The sequence below is a fragment of the Alligator mississippiensis genome, chromosome 6 (genome assembly GCF_030867095.1).
Source record: "Alligator mississippiensis isolate rAllMis1 chromosome 6, rAllMis1, whole genome shotgun sequence".
NCBI lineage: Eukaryota > Metazoa > Chordata > Crocodylia > Alligatoridae > Alligator > Alligator mississippiensis.
This window is the reverse complement of record NC_081829.1, coordinates 92,168,803-92,185,089: the sequence shown is the minus strand read 5'-3', so window position 1 is coordinate 92,185,089 and position 16,287 is coordinate 92,168,803. Positions and strand designations below refer to the sequence as shown.

Below are 16,287 nucleotides of genomic sequence, written 5' to 3'. Positions count from 1 at the left end.
TTGGAGCCGAGAGAGGAGGTGGCGAGATGAGGGAAACATGCTGTTTATCGCGGGACTGACACATGGACAGGACTCGGGCAGTAACATTGACATGGCACCAGGTCAGAATACTTAAGGGAAGCAAGGCAGACAAGGTTCTTTGGGTAAATCTAATATCTTTTATTAGACCGATTCAAATAGTTGGAAAAATTCTTCTTTGCAAGCTTTTGGGTACGAATACCCTTTGTCAGGCTGAGGAAGCATCTGCATCAGTCCATGCTCTTCCTGGATGGAAGGAACAGTAAAGAAGCCAGAGGCCGGTCTGCATGCAAGAAAGCCATGAGTGAAGCAGCAACACCTCTAGGTACGTGCTGCAGGTCTCTCTGTTTTCCCTTCTTACCAGGACAGACCAGCGAGCCCTCTACTGCCCAGTACCACTCAATGACATTGCAAAGAAATCCTTACCTCTCACACTTCAAAGAATTAACAGTATTACATTTACACTATCATCTCTGGACATCTGCCAGCGAGATGAATGGGGATCGTCTGTCTACAGACTCACGCATAACATTTCCCTTAGTTCATATTTCTGAGATATTTCTCTGTAACCACTTGAGTTAGTGACTCATTTAAAATAACGCAAGCTGCTAAATTGCAGAACACAGCAGCAGCTTGCAAAAGATGTTATTCCACCCCACCCCCTCGTACTACATCGTACCTGACTCTGGTTACGGCAAGTCCATCCCTGAGATAACAAGACTGTGAGGTTGTTTAGTGCCACAAGTCAGGTAGTGGTGGAAGGAAAGGGGAAATCTCCTTTTCATCCCCCACTGCCAGGTGCCGGGTGTACGGCCTCATGGTATTAGGGTTTCTTGACTCTGTGATGTGATTTAACTCCAGCTAAATGGCAATGGATGGACTTGGACTCCTGATCATAAGGAATTAGGGGAGAGAGAGCAGGGTTCCTCTAGACAAAATAGAAAATAAGCTCAGGAATGTACTTAGTAGCTATGTTGGTCTGAGACAAAAAGAAATACAAAAACTTTACAGGACATAAGCTGGCATTTATGTTTTGGGGTCATAACTAGCATACACATCAGAGGTCACGCAGTCTGTATGGACAGCAGAGCAGGGATGTCACTTTGCTAAAAAAAATAATCCCTTCTCACAGGCTTGATGCTTAGACCCTAATTTTGCCTGATGCAGATCGTTTGGGATGCGGTTGTGGATCCACCATGCAGATCCCTGCCCTGGGGGGGCTGGAATGAATCTGCAAAGCCGGGGAGCCGCCTGGGATGGGCCAGCCGTGCCCTCACGGGGTCACCTGGGCTCTGGAAACCAGGCTGCAAACACGCTGGGGAAATCTGGTCTGAAACTCCAGCTGCATTGCAAGCACACAGCGAGAAGGAGCAGCCCGGCTACCTCACTGAGGCCAAGCCCGGGCCCCACAGCACTAGACGCGCCTGGCGCAGCATCGCGCACGTGGCGGGGACAGAACGCGGCAGCTGAGCACACTGCGCACGCGCTGCACCAAGCCCCGCCCGGCACGCACAAAAGGGGCGGGGCCAGGCCGCGCCACGCCGCAGGCCGGGCAGCTCTTGCGGGCACGTGGCGGTTGGGGAGGTCTCGCGAGACTACGGCTCGGCCACGTGACGCGGCCTCGTGGCGGGGTGGCAGTTGGTGAGCGGCAGTTGGGGCTAACGGCTCGTGGCCCCGCGGGGGCGGTGGGGGCCGCTCGCGGGGGGCTGCGGCCGCCAGTGTGCGCTCATTAGTGTGGCCCCCAGCCCTCCAAGTGCGGCCGCGCCCGGACTCGCCTGTAGGGTCTGGCCCGTCACGTCGTTCATTTCGGAGAAATGAGCAGGTGTTTCGTAGTGAGGTTCGCGGTGACTTGCCTCGCGTTATATCGGGGACGGCCCTTCGCTAGCGCTAGATGGGGAATAACATGTTTGGGGTTTTTTCTCTTTAACTGTAAAAATACTCTTCTTTTATTTAACTTCATTTTACTTTTGTGTAAGACTTGCCTCTTCTTGGTATTATGAAAGGATCGTCCCTTAGCTCACATCATGTAGGGAATAAAATGGCTCTTTTAACTATAAAAATACTTGTTTTTTGTTTTTTGTTTTGGTAAGAAATCCCTCTTTTCAGTAGCTCACATCAGAAAACAGCCATTTTATTCCCTATATAACGTTAGCTATAGGATGTTCCCTTTATAATACCGAAAAGAGGGAATTCTTACCAAAAAAGGTATTTTTACAAGTAAGATATAGGGAATAAAATGGCTGTTTTCTCTTACCTATAAAAATACACTCTTTGGTAAGAATTCCCTCTTTTTGGTATTATGAGGGGATCGCCCCATAGCTCACATCATATAGGGAATAAAATGTCTCTTTTAACTATAAAAATACTTGTTTTTTTTGTTAAGAAATCCCTCTTTTCGGTATTATAAAGGGAATGTCCCTTAGCTCACATCAGAAAACAGCCATTTTATTCCATATATAATGTAAGCTAAGGGATGTTCCCTTTATAATACCGAAAAGAGGGAATTCTTACCAAAAAACATATTTTGACAGGTAAGAGAAAACAGTCATTTTATTCCCTATATCTTACCTGTAAAAATACCTTTTTTGGTCTTTTTGGTATTATGAGGGGGCCGCCCCTTAGCTCACATTATATAGGGAATAAAATGGCTCTTTTAACTATAAAAATACTTGGGTTTTTTGGTAAGAAATCCCTCTTTGGTGTTATAAATTACCCTGGGAAGCTCCGGTAGGTACAAAGCATAAGTGATTTGTGCAAATCGTAAGCCTGGGGTGTCTGGACTTCAAAACTAGGTAGTGTTGGAGAAGTGTGTGCGATGCTAGCACGACACTTTAAGCGTGCAGCGCTCGTTATCTTAATAACTTGTAATCTTTGTGAACAGAGTACTTGTCTGTAATGTGATCTTGCAAAGCAAAAACGCTTCCTATCAAACACGGCTGGGTTTGGTAGAAGCTTCTGCAGTGAGGGAGTTGCTGTCCTCATTGAGGATTAAATGCATGGGAATTTATAGCTTAAAAAAAAATATCAAAATTTTAAACCAAGCAAGTGTCCTAGTGACATATCGCAATAAAAAGCACGCTTACGTGGGGGTATGGTTGCTTCAAGACTTTCCAGAGCGTTTTGGGTAGGGATGCAACCGTGTAAAACTCTTAATCCCGAATATGATTGTTTCTGAAACAAAACGCCTCAAAAAAAGCTAGTTAAAAAGTGTCCCGTGTAGCAATAAGTTTAGGCTATTTGTAATGTTACAACAAAGTCGTATCTTGTACAGTAGGTTCCTTGATGCTTGCTGGTTTTCTGCACCTGTGGAGTTATCACAGCGAATGATGCTTTTGGTCCTGTATTAAAACTGGATTTGCTTAAGGGCAAGAAGATCTATTTTTTAGTCTGGCATTCCTTTAGCTACTTTTTGACCTATTGACACTAGGTTTTGCATAATATAATTTTTATTTTTGATACTAAATATTTCTTGGAAGTTTCATACTTGAATTGGAGGCAGTGTTGTGCAAAACCATTCGTTTCTCTCTCTCACATGTTATCCACAACTCTGTGCCTCTTGGACTCATTCACGTAATTGAGATCTTTAATTGTTGGCTTATCAGCCCGTCACAGAGCTTAGTTTACTCACTTTAGGTAGCATGTTTAATGTTGCTTTAGGAAAGATGAGCTAAAATAGTTTGGGCAGAAAATAGTCAAGCAGCTGTTGCTCAGAAAATCATTCCTTTGAAGTCCAAATAAGGAGTCTGCGTTATAGTATTCATTGGTACTCACTTGCTTCTATTGTGATACTTTTTGGAAATCAGTAAATAATTTAAGGGAGGGGTGTCAGGTTTGTTTGCCTTCCCATCCCCAGGCCAGATATGGACTGTGGGAATCCCTGTGGGCCAGATCCAGACTCTCCTCCAGAGTTAGGGTGAGTGGCATTAATCCCTGCAGGTGTCTTGATCAGCTGCTGTGTTGGCTCAGGGAGCTGTAACAGTGCTGTTGCTCACTTCCTCATTGCCAGACTGGTAGTGGGACTCGGTGCCTGGGAACTGGGTGGTGGGGCAAAAGGGGGCCCCACCGACCCCTCTGTCTGCTCAGGGAGCTGCAAGAATTAACATTGCTGCAGCTGCTTGCCCTGCTCCTGATTCCTGGTCCCCACAGGAGCCCTGTAGGCTGTGTCTTACACTTGTAATTTACCACTCGTAGTAACAGCACTGTACTTCTTTGCTGCACAGTTGTAGTGAACAGGAGCTTCTGGAAAGCAAATGCCAAAAATCCCTTTTAAACCGGAGGCTTGAATTGTTCCTTCTCCCAATAGCCTTCCCAAAATGTAAACTGGATGTTTTCTCAACTTACAACGTTTGAAAACCCCTTTCTGGCTTGTGAATAGGAGGGTGCAACATCTATTACATTAGGAAACCTTGTGCCTTTGAGCTCTCTGTAACTTAACAATGAGAAACTGCTGACTTCTGTCCAGTGTTGCTACTCATTTTAGACTGCTTTGTTTAGTAAAGTGGCTGAAATGTTAAGTAAGAAAAATAAATCACTGTTTATATTTTAGGATAATAATTCATGGACTATTTTTATCATTAGGCTAATAATATTAAAATGTTTTTTATAGCAAAGCTGTATTTAAATATTTTAGAGTTGAATACCATATCCAGTAAAAACATAGTTCTTATTCCCTCCCTCTCTCTCTCTCTCCAGGTTTATGTAGTTAAGACTTTTGTGATATCAAGGAAGAATTTGGGGTAGATGTTTACAAGATGGCTCAACGGTTTCACAAAAAAAGCCAGGAGAACAAAATGCCAACTGAATCTTTAAGAAGCCCTTTCACTTATCCCAACTTCTTGTTGAAAAGCCCTGGCCTTGGAGGCAGCTACAGGTTACCCAACAGCAACTTCTTCTTTTGTGAGCAAACCAAACAGTTTTTTGCTTGTCAGAACAGCTCAGGAAGTGCTAACACTGCTTCCACCATTGAAATGGTAAACAGCTTTAAACAGAAGGAGATTGGATCAGAAATAAGTGACAGAATGCAAACAGGTGATGGAGCATACCCTCTCTTAAAATGGTTTCTGCAGCTATTTTTGTATCTATGTATAACACATTCACACATGTAGTTGAACTTTCAATCTAATATGAAATTATACCACTCTGAATAAAACTGACATGTATAGCTGGTGAAAGGATAATGCTGTATGCATGTATGTATAGACATACAAGATCTTGCACATAAATGTCTAATCGAGGAAAAAGCTTGTTAACCTACCATAACATTTAATACAGTCACTTCAGATTTTATTTTTAATCACATTTGTTTATTTTTAAATGCTTGTTAGGTCTTCCATAGAAGTAACAAGGGTACCTGACATTGTACAGTCAACAGTATTATAAGCAAACTCTCAAACTCTAAAATCAATTATTTTGTATAAGCCAGTTAGCTGTCATGAATGACAGTCTTTCAGAGAGTGTCTCATGGCCCCCCTGCAAACAGTACCTCCTCTGCCACCACTTCCTCTAGCCTTCCATGTGGCAGCTCCCTACCCCCTGCCCACCTCTGCCTCCTCCCCTGGAGCAGCCAGGCTTCCCCCCCCCGCCCTTGATGCCCAGCCCTGACAACAGCCACCACTGTGACCCTGCCCCACTTTGCCTACAACCTTCCTGGTCTCTGTGCTGGCTGTTATGGGGGGTGCTTCCACCATGACCCTCTGCCCCCTCCCCTTCACACTCAGGCAGGGAGGCGGGGGAAAGCCCTGCTGCTTGGGCAGCTGAGGCATTTGCCTTTGCCACAGACTTGCCCAGCAGTGGTGCAAAGTGGGGCCCACACAGCCAATCGCTGCCTGACTTCTTGGCAGCACATGCATGGTTGGCCAAAAGCGTTATGGACAGACAGACCAAGCCCTTTATTATAATAGAATTGAGTTAAGAAATATATTGGGTGTTACTTCCTGATGATAGTAGAAGAGTTGGACCAGTTTGACATTTATGACTTTTATATCTTTAAGTTTTGTGAGATCAGATCCCCCTCCCCCTTTTTTGATTCACACCTGTGTTTTTAATGCGTATGATTCCTATTCTGTGCCATTTGCTGGGTGCATGGTGTACTTGTTTTGGTTCTATTTATTTGTTGAGCATCTTGTATTACATAATATAATTGTCATGTCCTAGCACAGTGACATGGAGGTTTTAATATCCATTGTGATGGCTGACTTGCATTAAATGCAGAAGCAAAAGAAGTGGCTGTCACTTAAATTTCATATTACTTGTTCTGTAGCTTGACTGTTAAAACTGTTCCTGTTAGTATAATGAAATTATAATATCAAATTAACTTTTCTCTTTTTAGGAAATTCAGTGGGAACCACCAGCAGCAAAAATAGTTTGGTACCTTCAGCAGGGAAGGTAAAATCAGTGAGTTATTAACTCTTTACACCAAATATTTTGAATTGCACGAACCAAGAAATGAGCAGTGTGTATTCCCCTCCCCCCCTGCTTTCTAGAGTTTCTGTGATTTTTGCTGTATTTTCTGCTTTGCTGTATGAAATTGACCATTAATTCCCCACAGTTACTTGTAGACAAAGTTACTTAGAAAAATATACACAGAGTATTCTCATTGATGATTAGAAATTTAAAGAGGCTGAACATTTAACTGGCTTGTTTAAAAAAAAACAAACTACTTTGTGGTTCAGCACTGTCTTCATTGTAATTTACAAAAAGTATATAAATGATTAAAATCTCTTTTTTTCTGATGTCTTGAATAAATGTTAGTTCTAAATTCCTTTTATTTTAAAGGTGGTGTTTAGTAATATGTTAACAGCAAGAAACATAATTTAAAATAGGCAAAAACTTGAGGGATGTGTTTAATTTCCTTCTCTATCAGTATTTTTCATATGTACCTTTCCTAAAGTTCTTTTGATGTTACAATTGGACAAAGATGAAAACTTTCTTAAGAGGTTTTGCTTAAAGGCCTCCTTCTTTTCCTGTAGGTCTTTGTATTGATTACTGGCTAATAGTGTGAAACATGTGGCTGAAGTTCAGTTTTTGAGTCTGCATTTGTTGCACACCCTGGAATAATATAATATGTGCAGCTTCTTATGTTTTGGGAGTGATGCAATGTAGAGAGACAGGTACCTTGGCCGTTCAATCTTGAGCTTCATCTAGGTGGCTGGTTCACAATCCAGATGGGTAGTAAGCAAATGTTTAGAACTTGCCTTTTCAGTTAGATGCACATTCAGCTGTTCAAATGTTGGAAAAAAAAGCTGACATAGTGGAAGTTGAAAAGGGATCTGATTTAAAAAAATATATACGTATATACATGCCTATTAAGCAGTTGCAACGCACAAGGGCAGCATTGATTTTTCAGGTATTGCCAGTGCAATGTTGTGGCTATGGTGGCAGAGGCTTTTTTCTGTTCCTTTCCATCCCCTCAAGTTGGGGCAGCTGCTCCAGTTGTCTTGCCTTAAACTGGGCATAGGCTGGGCTGTACCTACCAAAGCTTACTTTTTGTCAGATGCTGTGAAGTAGGCTGTAGCCCACGAAAGATCATGACTCTGAACAAATCTGTAAGGTGCCACCCTGCCCTGTCTTCTGCCTGACTTCAGACTAACATGGCTGGCTAGCTTTCTTATTTAGAGTGTTCACAATGTAGTGAGATACAGTGCTTTAACTAGGTTAATTTAAAAACAAACTTGGTTAAATTGGTATAAAAACTATGTATAAGCTATACCTTGCTACAGTGTAGTGGGATATTCAGTTTTTAATGCCAAGCTGTTTTTAAGATCCCTTTCAAAAGTGAGATCCAAGGCTCATGTTTTTTTCTGTAATAAATGTTGTGTAGCTAATTGCCAAAGCAAATGAATTCACCCCCTTCAGATTTCTACAGTGATGATGATAGTTGTTCAGGATGGAATTTCAGAACTTCTGTGCCAATGGTTCTCCACCAAGGTGCCGTGAGATCCTTTTGGAAGGTGCTACACACAATATTAGCGCTGTTAGGCGTGCACACACCTATATGAGATTCACAAGATAAACCCAGAAAATTCAAATGGGAATGCATAGTGTCAAAAACATTCTGACATGTTGGGGTGGGGTCTTTCTGAGTTTTTGCAACAGAAGAATTTGTTCCATTATTTTTCTGTAGTCAATAAATAAATGAAAGCTAAGCATTTTCTGAGGGGTGCCCTGAATCCAATAAGGTTGAAAATCACTCTTCTAGAGATATATGTATAAATTGTCAGTACCAGACCACTTCAGTGAGTAAAAAGGTAATACTGCTAGATGACATCAAGAGCTGTGACTTCAGTGGATTATTGCACTCAGAAGCCACTCTGTTCTATATATCCCTTGCTTTCTTTGCTTATTAAACAAATAAGAATGCTCTGTAGGAATTCCTGAATAACTGTGATCCAAAATTATATTTAACTGGAACAATTTGGCATTTAACTTTAACTTAACACTGCGTTCTTTTTTTCTTTTTTATCTTTTAATGGTTCTAGATTCAAAATCTTCACCAGATAAAAATTGCTCTGTATTTAACACCATGTGGCAGTTGTCAAAGCAAGTAGGATGTGTTATGGGATTTGCGAAATTTTTAGAAATTTTGTTTTGGGATAAGCAGTCTTCAACTGCATGTAACTTGTATTTGAATATTTCTAGTCCATATGATTTAAGCTTTTATTTAAAAACTACCATTTACATTTGTTTCCTTTTAGACTGTCAGTTCTGACTTCCATCGTGCAAAGCAGAAGTTACATAATTCCCCTGAGAATATTTTATCTGTAAACTGTGATTTGAAATCACACTATCCATTGGTGCGATTCCCTCGGATAACTACTTGCCATCATTGTGGTCTGTCTGGTAAGCCTTTTCTTGTTTCAAAGCCATAGCCATGCTTGAGTTTTGTACTAGTTTACAGTGATATCGGATTGGCACTGATATTAAAAAAAATAAAAAATAAAAAAAATGTTAATATAGTGGAAACCTGCCATATCAGCCCGATAATATCAGGCCAGTAATTTGGCCAATAAATAATGTGTGCAGCTGCGGCACAGCACAGGTGGTGAGGAGACAGCCTGGCATTGTGGAGAGCTGCCTCCAGCTGGTAAGTCTGGTGGGGTGGGAGGGAGGCAGATCAGGGCCTCCATGGGAAGGGAGGCATGGGGCAGGGTTGCCTGGGTGGGTGCAGGACAGAGCTGCAGCTCATCCAGGGTTGTGGGGAGTACCTGCCACATGCTGCTCATCTGGGAGCTGCTGGTCCAGCGACTCATTTGGTGCTTGTCTGGCGGCTCCTGCTGCTGCTTCTGCCACTTGTCCAGGAGGGCACAGGAGGTGTGTGCCTTGGGATCTACGTGGGGCAGGCTGGGGCCAGAGCTATACCAAGCTCTTCCTGGTGGGGTGGGGCTGTGTTGAGAGGCGCCTATGGCCAATTTGTGTCTGCCCCTGTAGCTCCCTCAGCACAGCCCTGCCCCGCTGAGAAGAGCTTGGCGCAGCCCTGGTCCCAGCCTACCCTGCACAGATCTGGAGGCACACGCCCCACCCCGCACCCTCCTGGATGAGGGGTGAAAGTCGCCAGATGAGCGGCGAGGGGTGGACGAGCCACTAGACCATAGATTCATAGATGCTAGGGTCGGAAGGGACCTCAATAGATCATCGAGTCCAACCCCCTGCATAGGCAGGAAAGAGTGCTGGGTTTAGATGACCCCAGCTAGATGCCTATCTAACCTCCTCTTGAAGACCCCCAAGGTAGGGGAGAGCACCACCTGCCTTGGGAGCCCATTCCAGACTTTGGCCACTCTAACTGTGAAGAAGTTCTTCCTAATGTCTAGTCTAAATCTGCTCTCTGCTAGCCTATGGCCATTATTTCTTGTAACCCCCAGGCGCGCCTTGGTGAGTAAAGCCTCACCAATTCCCTTCTGTGCCCCCATGATCAACTTATAGGCAGCCACAAGGTCGCCTCTCAGCCAGTGGCTCCCAGGTGAGTGGCACATGGTGGTAGGAGCTGCTGCTGTGCGCGTGCTGCCGCGCACCCCCCCCCATGAGCCGTGGCTCTGTCCTGTGCCCTGCCCTGGCTGGGCAGCCCCTGCCCCACATCTCCCCACGGGGACCTTGATCAGGCCCCTCATCCTGCTCCCCCCTCCCACCACAGCAGACTTACCAGCTGGAGGTAGCGCTCCACATTGCCAGGCTGGTATTGGAAGTTGGTTCAGTATTAGCCAATATGCCTCCTTAAAAATTGGTGATCAGTATCGACCGTAAAATTGTCTATCGGTGCACCCCTATTTTACACTTAATTTTAACTTTGAAGTAGACATAATACATACTTTATTTTAAAATTATGAAGATTACAGAATCATCAGACATAATTGCCAATAAAATAGATCAGTCTGCTTTGAAAAGCCAAGAGTAACACAGCAGGGGCAGTTTAACACTGTTTGTTGAAGTACTTGCTTTTTCATTGGAGAGAGGGAATGAAATTCTAAGTAGCTAAATCAAAAAAAGTAAAGGTACATGTTTATATTTACTTGGGTGTATATCTGCACCCTTTCTTTTAAAAAAAACTGGACAAAGCTTAATTTAAAAATGCCTTCTTGTTATATAGTAATCTAACAGGTGACTGTTCATACATGTAAAGTTACCTTTTATAATGATTGTTACCTGTTTATCTGTTTGTTAGGCACGCTACTGACTCCTAATTTATTTTAGGGTCCCTGAGATGTTCACAATGTAAACAGACGTATTATTGCTCTGTAGACTGCCAGAAGAAAGATTGGTCATCCCATGTTGTTGTATGCAAGCCAGTTAAAAAGAAGTAAGTTAAGGCACTATCTTGTAATTCAAAGAGAATTTAAAAAATGTGTATGACTTCTGACAGTGGAAAAGCCTAGTTCTATAACCTCTGTATTGAAATAATAACTTGCATTGCTCAGTCTCAGATATAAATTTGATTCTATTATAAGTATGAGTTCTGTAAAATAAATAAATGGGGCATTGGGGGGGTCCAGTAAGAGAAGGCTCAGAAAGTCAACAGAAATGACATCTTAGGGCTTCATGTTGTGTACTAAAGGTTAGGCATAAAACTTTTTTTATTTACAAGTGAATGTATGCCTCTTGAGCTTCAGATGAAACTTTGGAAGATCAGGATTTTTTTTTTCTGCCTTTTCTTACATAATTAGAGATCATGCAACTACCATCATAACATCTCCGTAATGTTATCTTTGTTTCCATTTACCAAATACCATTAAAAGGAACCAATGCTTCTATTGTGTAACTTTTGTTTGTGGAAGAGGGGAAAATCTGCTTGGCAACATAATCTCACGTTATGGGAATTTTTGCTATGGACTTCAATGGAAATGGCTTTGCCACACTTGAAGTTCCTAGTGAGAAGAGGTGGCCCCATAAATTAAAACATTAATTTATCCTAATTGAGCCCTGTCCTGAAAATGGACCTGGAAAGCATACTTTACAATAAGCTCTTAATGCATGTTAACTACCTTGTTAGTTAACTTGATGTTCATTACTGCAACCATTTACACAATAGTTGTGGGGAGGGGGAGCCTTGACCTTGTATATTTGGAAGTCTTTGTTGGGATTCTGGTGTACATGAAGAGTTAGAGGGGAAAACTGGCTGCTACATGAGTGAGAAATAGCATGCTTTCTCTTCAGAAAGGGATGAGAGTTGGCACTTCCTTTTTATTGGATTGTGTAAATAACTTACTAAGTTGGCTTTTCCTTCCTGACTCTTGAATACTAATGTGACTTTAATCAAATACTTTATTTCAGTTTTAAAAAAAATGAAGAAAATGCCAAGCCACCTGGTGAAATAAAGAAAAAGGTTGATTTTAAGGTATAACATGTTAACTGTTACTTTGATTGAATTTCATTTAAAATGCTTATTGCAGATAATAGATCTACCCTAGTGATACTTTAAAGTATGTTAAAAATCTTACTAAAGGGGATAGAAATTTAACAAACTGAAGTCAAGAATTAGGGCAACAGTATTCTTAAGTGCCTGCTACTGATTTAAACTATAGGTTTTTTTTGTAAGTGTAAACTATGGATTTCAGTTTTGCTGGATCCTATTTATAACAAAATCATATGCTGTAGGTGTCGCATTATAAAAATTCTAAGGTCAAAAGTCCAAATTTAGAAATATTACTTATAGCTGTCCTTTTATTGGTATGTTAACCCCTGTTAGTTCAAGTATTTAGCTACTGTTTGTGGCTTTGTGGGTAGCTTCTGTTGGATAAAGTTTATTTTAAGGTATTTCTTCAATGCAGTCCTCTTTAGAAGTGTATCGAAGATAATACAGCTGAATTTTGAGGCAATCACTTGGTTTCCATTTCCAAGTGTTTCTAGGCAGCACTTATACCATAAAGTTCCTTCTTTTGGTTTTCTCTTCGGTTCATGCTTTCATTTTTGCAATAATATACCTAAACTGCTTTTTAGTTTTACTTTATGGAATTCTCAAAAGTGACTAAACTCCACTTTCAAAAGTGACTTGGGCACTTTATGAGCTGGATCTCCCTGAAAATGAACTTAAACACATGTGGAAATTTTTTTCCATAAATGATTTTAAGGAGTTTGTTCCCTGAACAGCAACAAGAAATATTTAGAATACCCTAATTAAATAAACAATTGTCATTTCTAAATAGGGTAACTTATCTCCTGTGGATGTTGTCAGAACAGAAGATAATATAAAGAAAATTATGTTTTCAGACCTGCAAGATCTAGCGCTCAAAAAAGCAATGGAAATACAGGTATTTTCTTTTATTGCTGTCTATATTAAATGGTGATATTAGTGGGGGGGGAGGAGGGGGGGAGAATCTTGGTACACTTAATTGTTAATCTCTTCTAAGTATAATGCCTTTCCTAGCCAGGTCAGTTCATTTCGGCTCTGTCCCTCAGTTTCTTCAGCTATAAAATGTGGCTAGTGATATTTGCCCATCTTGGCAAAGTGTGTTTGGATCTACAGATAGAGTACTATGTAGGGGAAGATGTCATTACAAAAGTGAACTTTTCTGGCATTAGAATTCTAGAAATAGCGCAAATTCTAATTTGATAGAAAATGTTTACAGTATTTCATTATACCTTTGTATTAAACTTGTTTAAAAAAAAAAAAGTAATAATTATCATGGATATCTTACTCTTTACTGAGTTTGGATAATCTACTCTAGTATGGTTCTTTTTTTTTTTTCTTTTTTTTTAGGGAACAGTTACAGAATTCAGGAATCCAAGTGAATTGTACATACAAGTCTGTTCTCCGGAAGTTTTGGAGCATATTAGAACACTTACTGTGAAACTGAAAGACTGTTACGCTAATACAGTTAACGAGGAAGAATATGTTCCTGTCCGAGGGGAAGTCTGTGTTGCAAAATATTTCCTGGATCAGGTAACACTTTTTATTTTGCACCTGGTAATACTTTTAAGAGAAGGCAGAAGTGTAAGTTTCTAAATACCTGTTTTCATTCAAAAACTACATTTTGTGGGGATGTGTTGTATATTGTGCTAATTTGTATGTAAAGATACCAGCATTTTCATCAAGTAAATATATTGTTGCATTTGGAACAGACCATTTTAAAGTGTATTTAACTATGTCTGGGTTCAAACTATGTAGAAAATTGACTTGATTATTGCTTGAGCCTTTTTTTTTTTTTTTCTCTTATTAATTGCTCCAGATTTGTTTAGAGTTTTGGTGAACTTACCTGACATTAATACAATTGGACAACTTTTGAATAAGGCTTATATCTCATAATTTTTTAACTTTGGTTAATGTGACTCTTCCAATTCTTATCTGATCCCTGACCTGACTTTTTTGATAGTGATTCTGTAGTGGATGAGAGAATTTTTGCCATTTGTCTGTCTTCCATCCTTTCTCCTTCAGTGTTTGTTACCAGACTCAAGGGGCTCCTATAACTGGGTCTATAAATTCAGTGCTTCTGAGCAAACTCGATTAATCTGGAATGTGGAAATTAATGCACTGCGGCAGCCTTCAGTGTCATGTGCATCAATGTCCCCGCACTGAAAAATAGCGGTGGGGCACTTTAAGCTAAAGCTTGTTCGATGAGCTCTAGTTTAAAGTGCCCCACCACCATTTTTAGTGCAGGGACACTGATGCAGGTAACACTTGGGTGCTTTTAATTAGCACAGCTTGCTAATTAAAGTGCCCCACCATGCCTCCTGCAGCATGTCTATAAATGCCCTAGGTCTCTTAAAAGCAAATAAAAGCACTGCAAGTACTTCTAAAGGATGGAATTTTACCTTTGGACCAAGCCACCTATTGGTAGCTTTTACAGAAAACTTTTGTCCAGGTAATTTTGATGCAGTGAGCATTTTTTTGAGCTTTTACAAAATTGGTAAGAAAGCAGTAAAAATGAGTATAAAATAAAGTATTTGGTACAATTCTTTCTGTGAAGAAATATTTAAAGAGTATATTGAGCTCATCATTGCAGCTTTTACAACCAAAATGCCATTTATTCATATCTAGACATGGAACAGAGTACTGGTGAAAGAAGTTGACATTGTGCAGAAGAAAGCATTAGTATTGTATATTGATTATGGAAATGAAGAAAATGCTTCATTACTTAGGATTAAACAGCTACACAGAGACATTGACCTGTTTCCTCCCTGTGTGAGTATTTTTCCCCTCCTTCCCCCACCTCTTCTCAAAAGTTGGTTTGGGTATTTAAAATAAATGTAAGTTAGGAGTGTTCCTGGTGCAGAGTGCCATGCAGTATTAGCACTGTCACCTCTGTTAGTGTCATACACACCTGCACAATTCATAAGGTAAACACGAAGATTTCAAGTAGTAATCCATAGCTTCAAAAACGTTTTGACTTGTCCTGGTCTTTCTGAGTTCTTTGCAACAGAAGAATTGCTCTATTATATTTTTCCATAGCCAAAAAATGAATGAAAGCCAAGAACTGGCCTTTTCTGGGGAGTACATTGATTCTAACAAGGAAGGTCAAGAACCAAGGGCGTCTATACATAAGTGCCAAGGCTGCTTTGACTTGCTGAAATTGCAGCATATCAGAGGAGACTCGATTAATTGAGTCCACTGGAGCGTGGCAAGTGCTGAGCTCCACCAGCCTCCTACGTCTTGTGTGTCAGTGTCCCTGTATTTAAAAATGGCGGCAGGGGCACTTGAATAAGCTTTAGTTCAAACATCCCCACTGCTGGTTTTTAAGCACAGGAATGCTGATACAGGAGATGTGGGGGTACTTCAGAGTGCTTCTTCAACTCAGTTAATGGGGTAGCTTATGACAGTAGATTGGCAGTTTTTCCTGTGCAGACCAGCAGTAGGTTGGAATAACTCTTACCTGTGTAATTCATTTATAATTTGTTGACTCCAAAGGAATAGTGGGTGCTGACAGACATGGAAAAAACACAATGGTGCTTTACTGGAAGAGGAACCATGTCGGTTTGACCTGGCTCCCCAGTGTCTGTATAGCTCGCATGCTTCAGCAGGGCTCTTTGAGCTTTCTAATTCAATCAGCTATTAGATAAAAGTGCCAAAAACCCCACTGAAGCATGCGAGATGCTGGGGAGCCAGGTCAAACTGACACGATTCCTTTTCTGGGGATGCTTTGTGCTTGGTATGGGGGCTCACCAACCTGAAAGTAAAGTGTTGGGAGCTTTTTGTGGGGGAGGGGGGTTCACCCACTTCTGTAAGCACCCAGTGAGATTTGGGATCTTGCATTTAATTTCTAAGCTTTGGAGCCAAACATGCTTCAGTGGGCAGAGAGTCTTCTCCATTGGACCGGTCATGTCACATACCTTTTCCTAGTCTCTTGTTTCAAGTGTTGATAAAGGTCTACCTCAGACTTCTTGGTCACATGATCTCACAACATGCCAGATTACCTACAAAGCCAAATGAGCTCTCTGTCTGTAGTTTAGACTGCATCCAGTTTTCAAATTACTATTGTGTGCAGTCAGGAAACTGCATTCTAGGTGGGTAATGTATTATTTGACCTATCTCAACTGCTACCAGTGGTGTGCTAGTGACAGTTCTGAATTGACTAGTCTTGTCAGATTCTTCTTAGAGAGGGGGTCCTCTGAGTATCAGTTTAACAACTGTTAATGAGGTGTGAAAAGTGAGCCGATTCTTCACAAAAATTAACAGGCATGCGTAAGTGGTGTCTTCAATTTTGAAATCAAAGGGATTTGGTAAATGGCTTGTGCCATTTACAGAATTAAATAGGTGCCTGTCTTGTCCCTTGGTGTCTCAAGGAGCTTATTCTAGACATATGTAAAAGTGCAGGATCTATTTAATTCAAGAATCCACATGTGTAA

General features: G+C 41.1%; 1 protein-coding gene across 4 annotated transcripts in view; it reads left to right on the top strand.

Annotated features, from left to right (window-relative positions):
• The first annotated feature begins 1,570 nt into the window (after window positions 1–1,570).
• Window positions 1,571–16,287, top strand: part of TDRD1 (tudor domain containing 1) — a 44,160-nt gene continuing 29,443 nt past the window's right edge. The window contains exons 1-9 of one of the 4 annotated variants that reach the window (XM_059730135.1): window positions 1,571–1,659; window positions 4,711–5,046; window positions 6,347–6,402; window positions 8,712–8,856; window positions 10,702–10,807; window positions 11,779–11,842; window positions 12,651–12,755; window positions 13,205–13,387; window positions 14,483–14,626. In XM_059730135.1, coding sequence (XP_059586118.1) covers window positions 4,770–5,046; window positions 6,347–6,402; window positions 8,712–8,856; window positions 10,702–10,807; window positions 11,779–11,842; window positions 12,651–12,755; window positions 13,205–13,387; window positions 14,483–14,626 — 1,080 coding nt within the window. In that variant the 5' untranslated portion in view covers window positions 1,571–1,659; window positions 4,711–4,769. The other 3 variants (XM_014594648.3, XM_014594650.3, XM_019485944.2) reach the window with 3 other exon arrangements.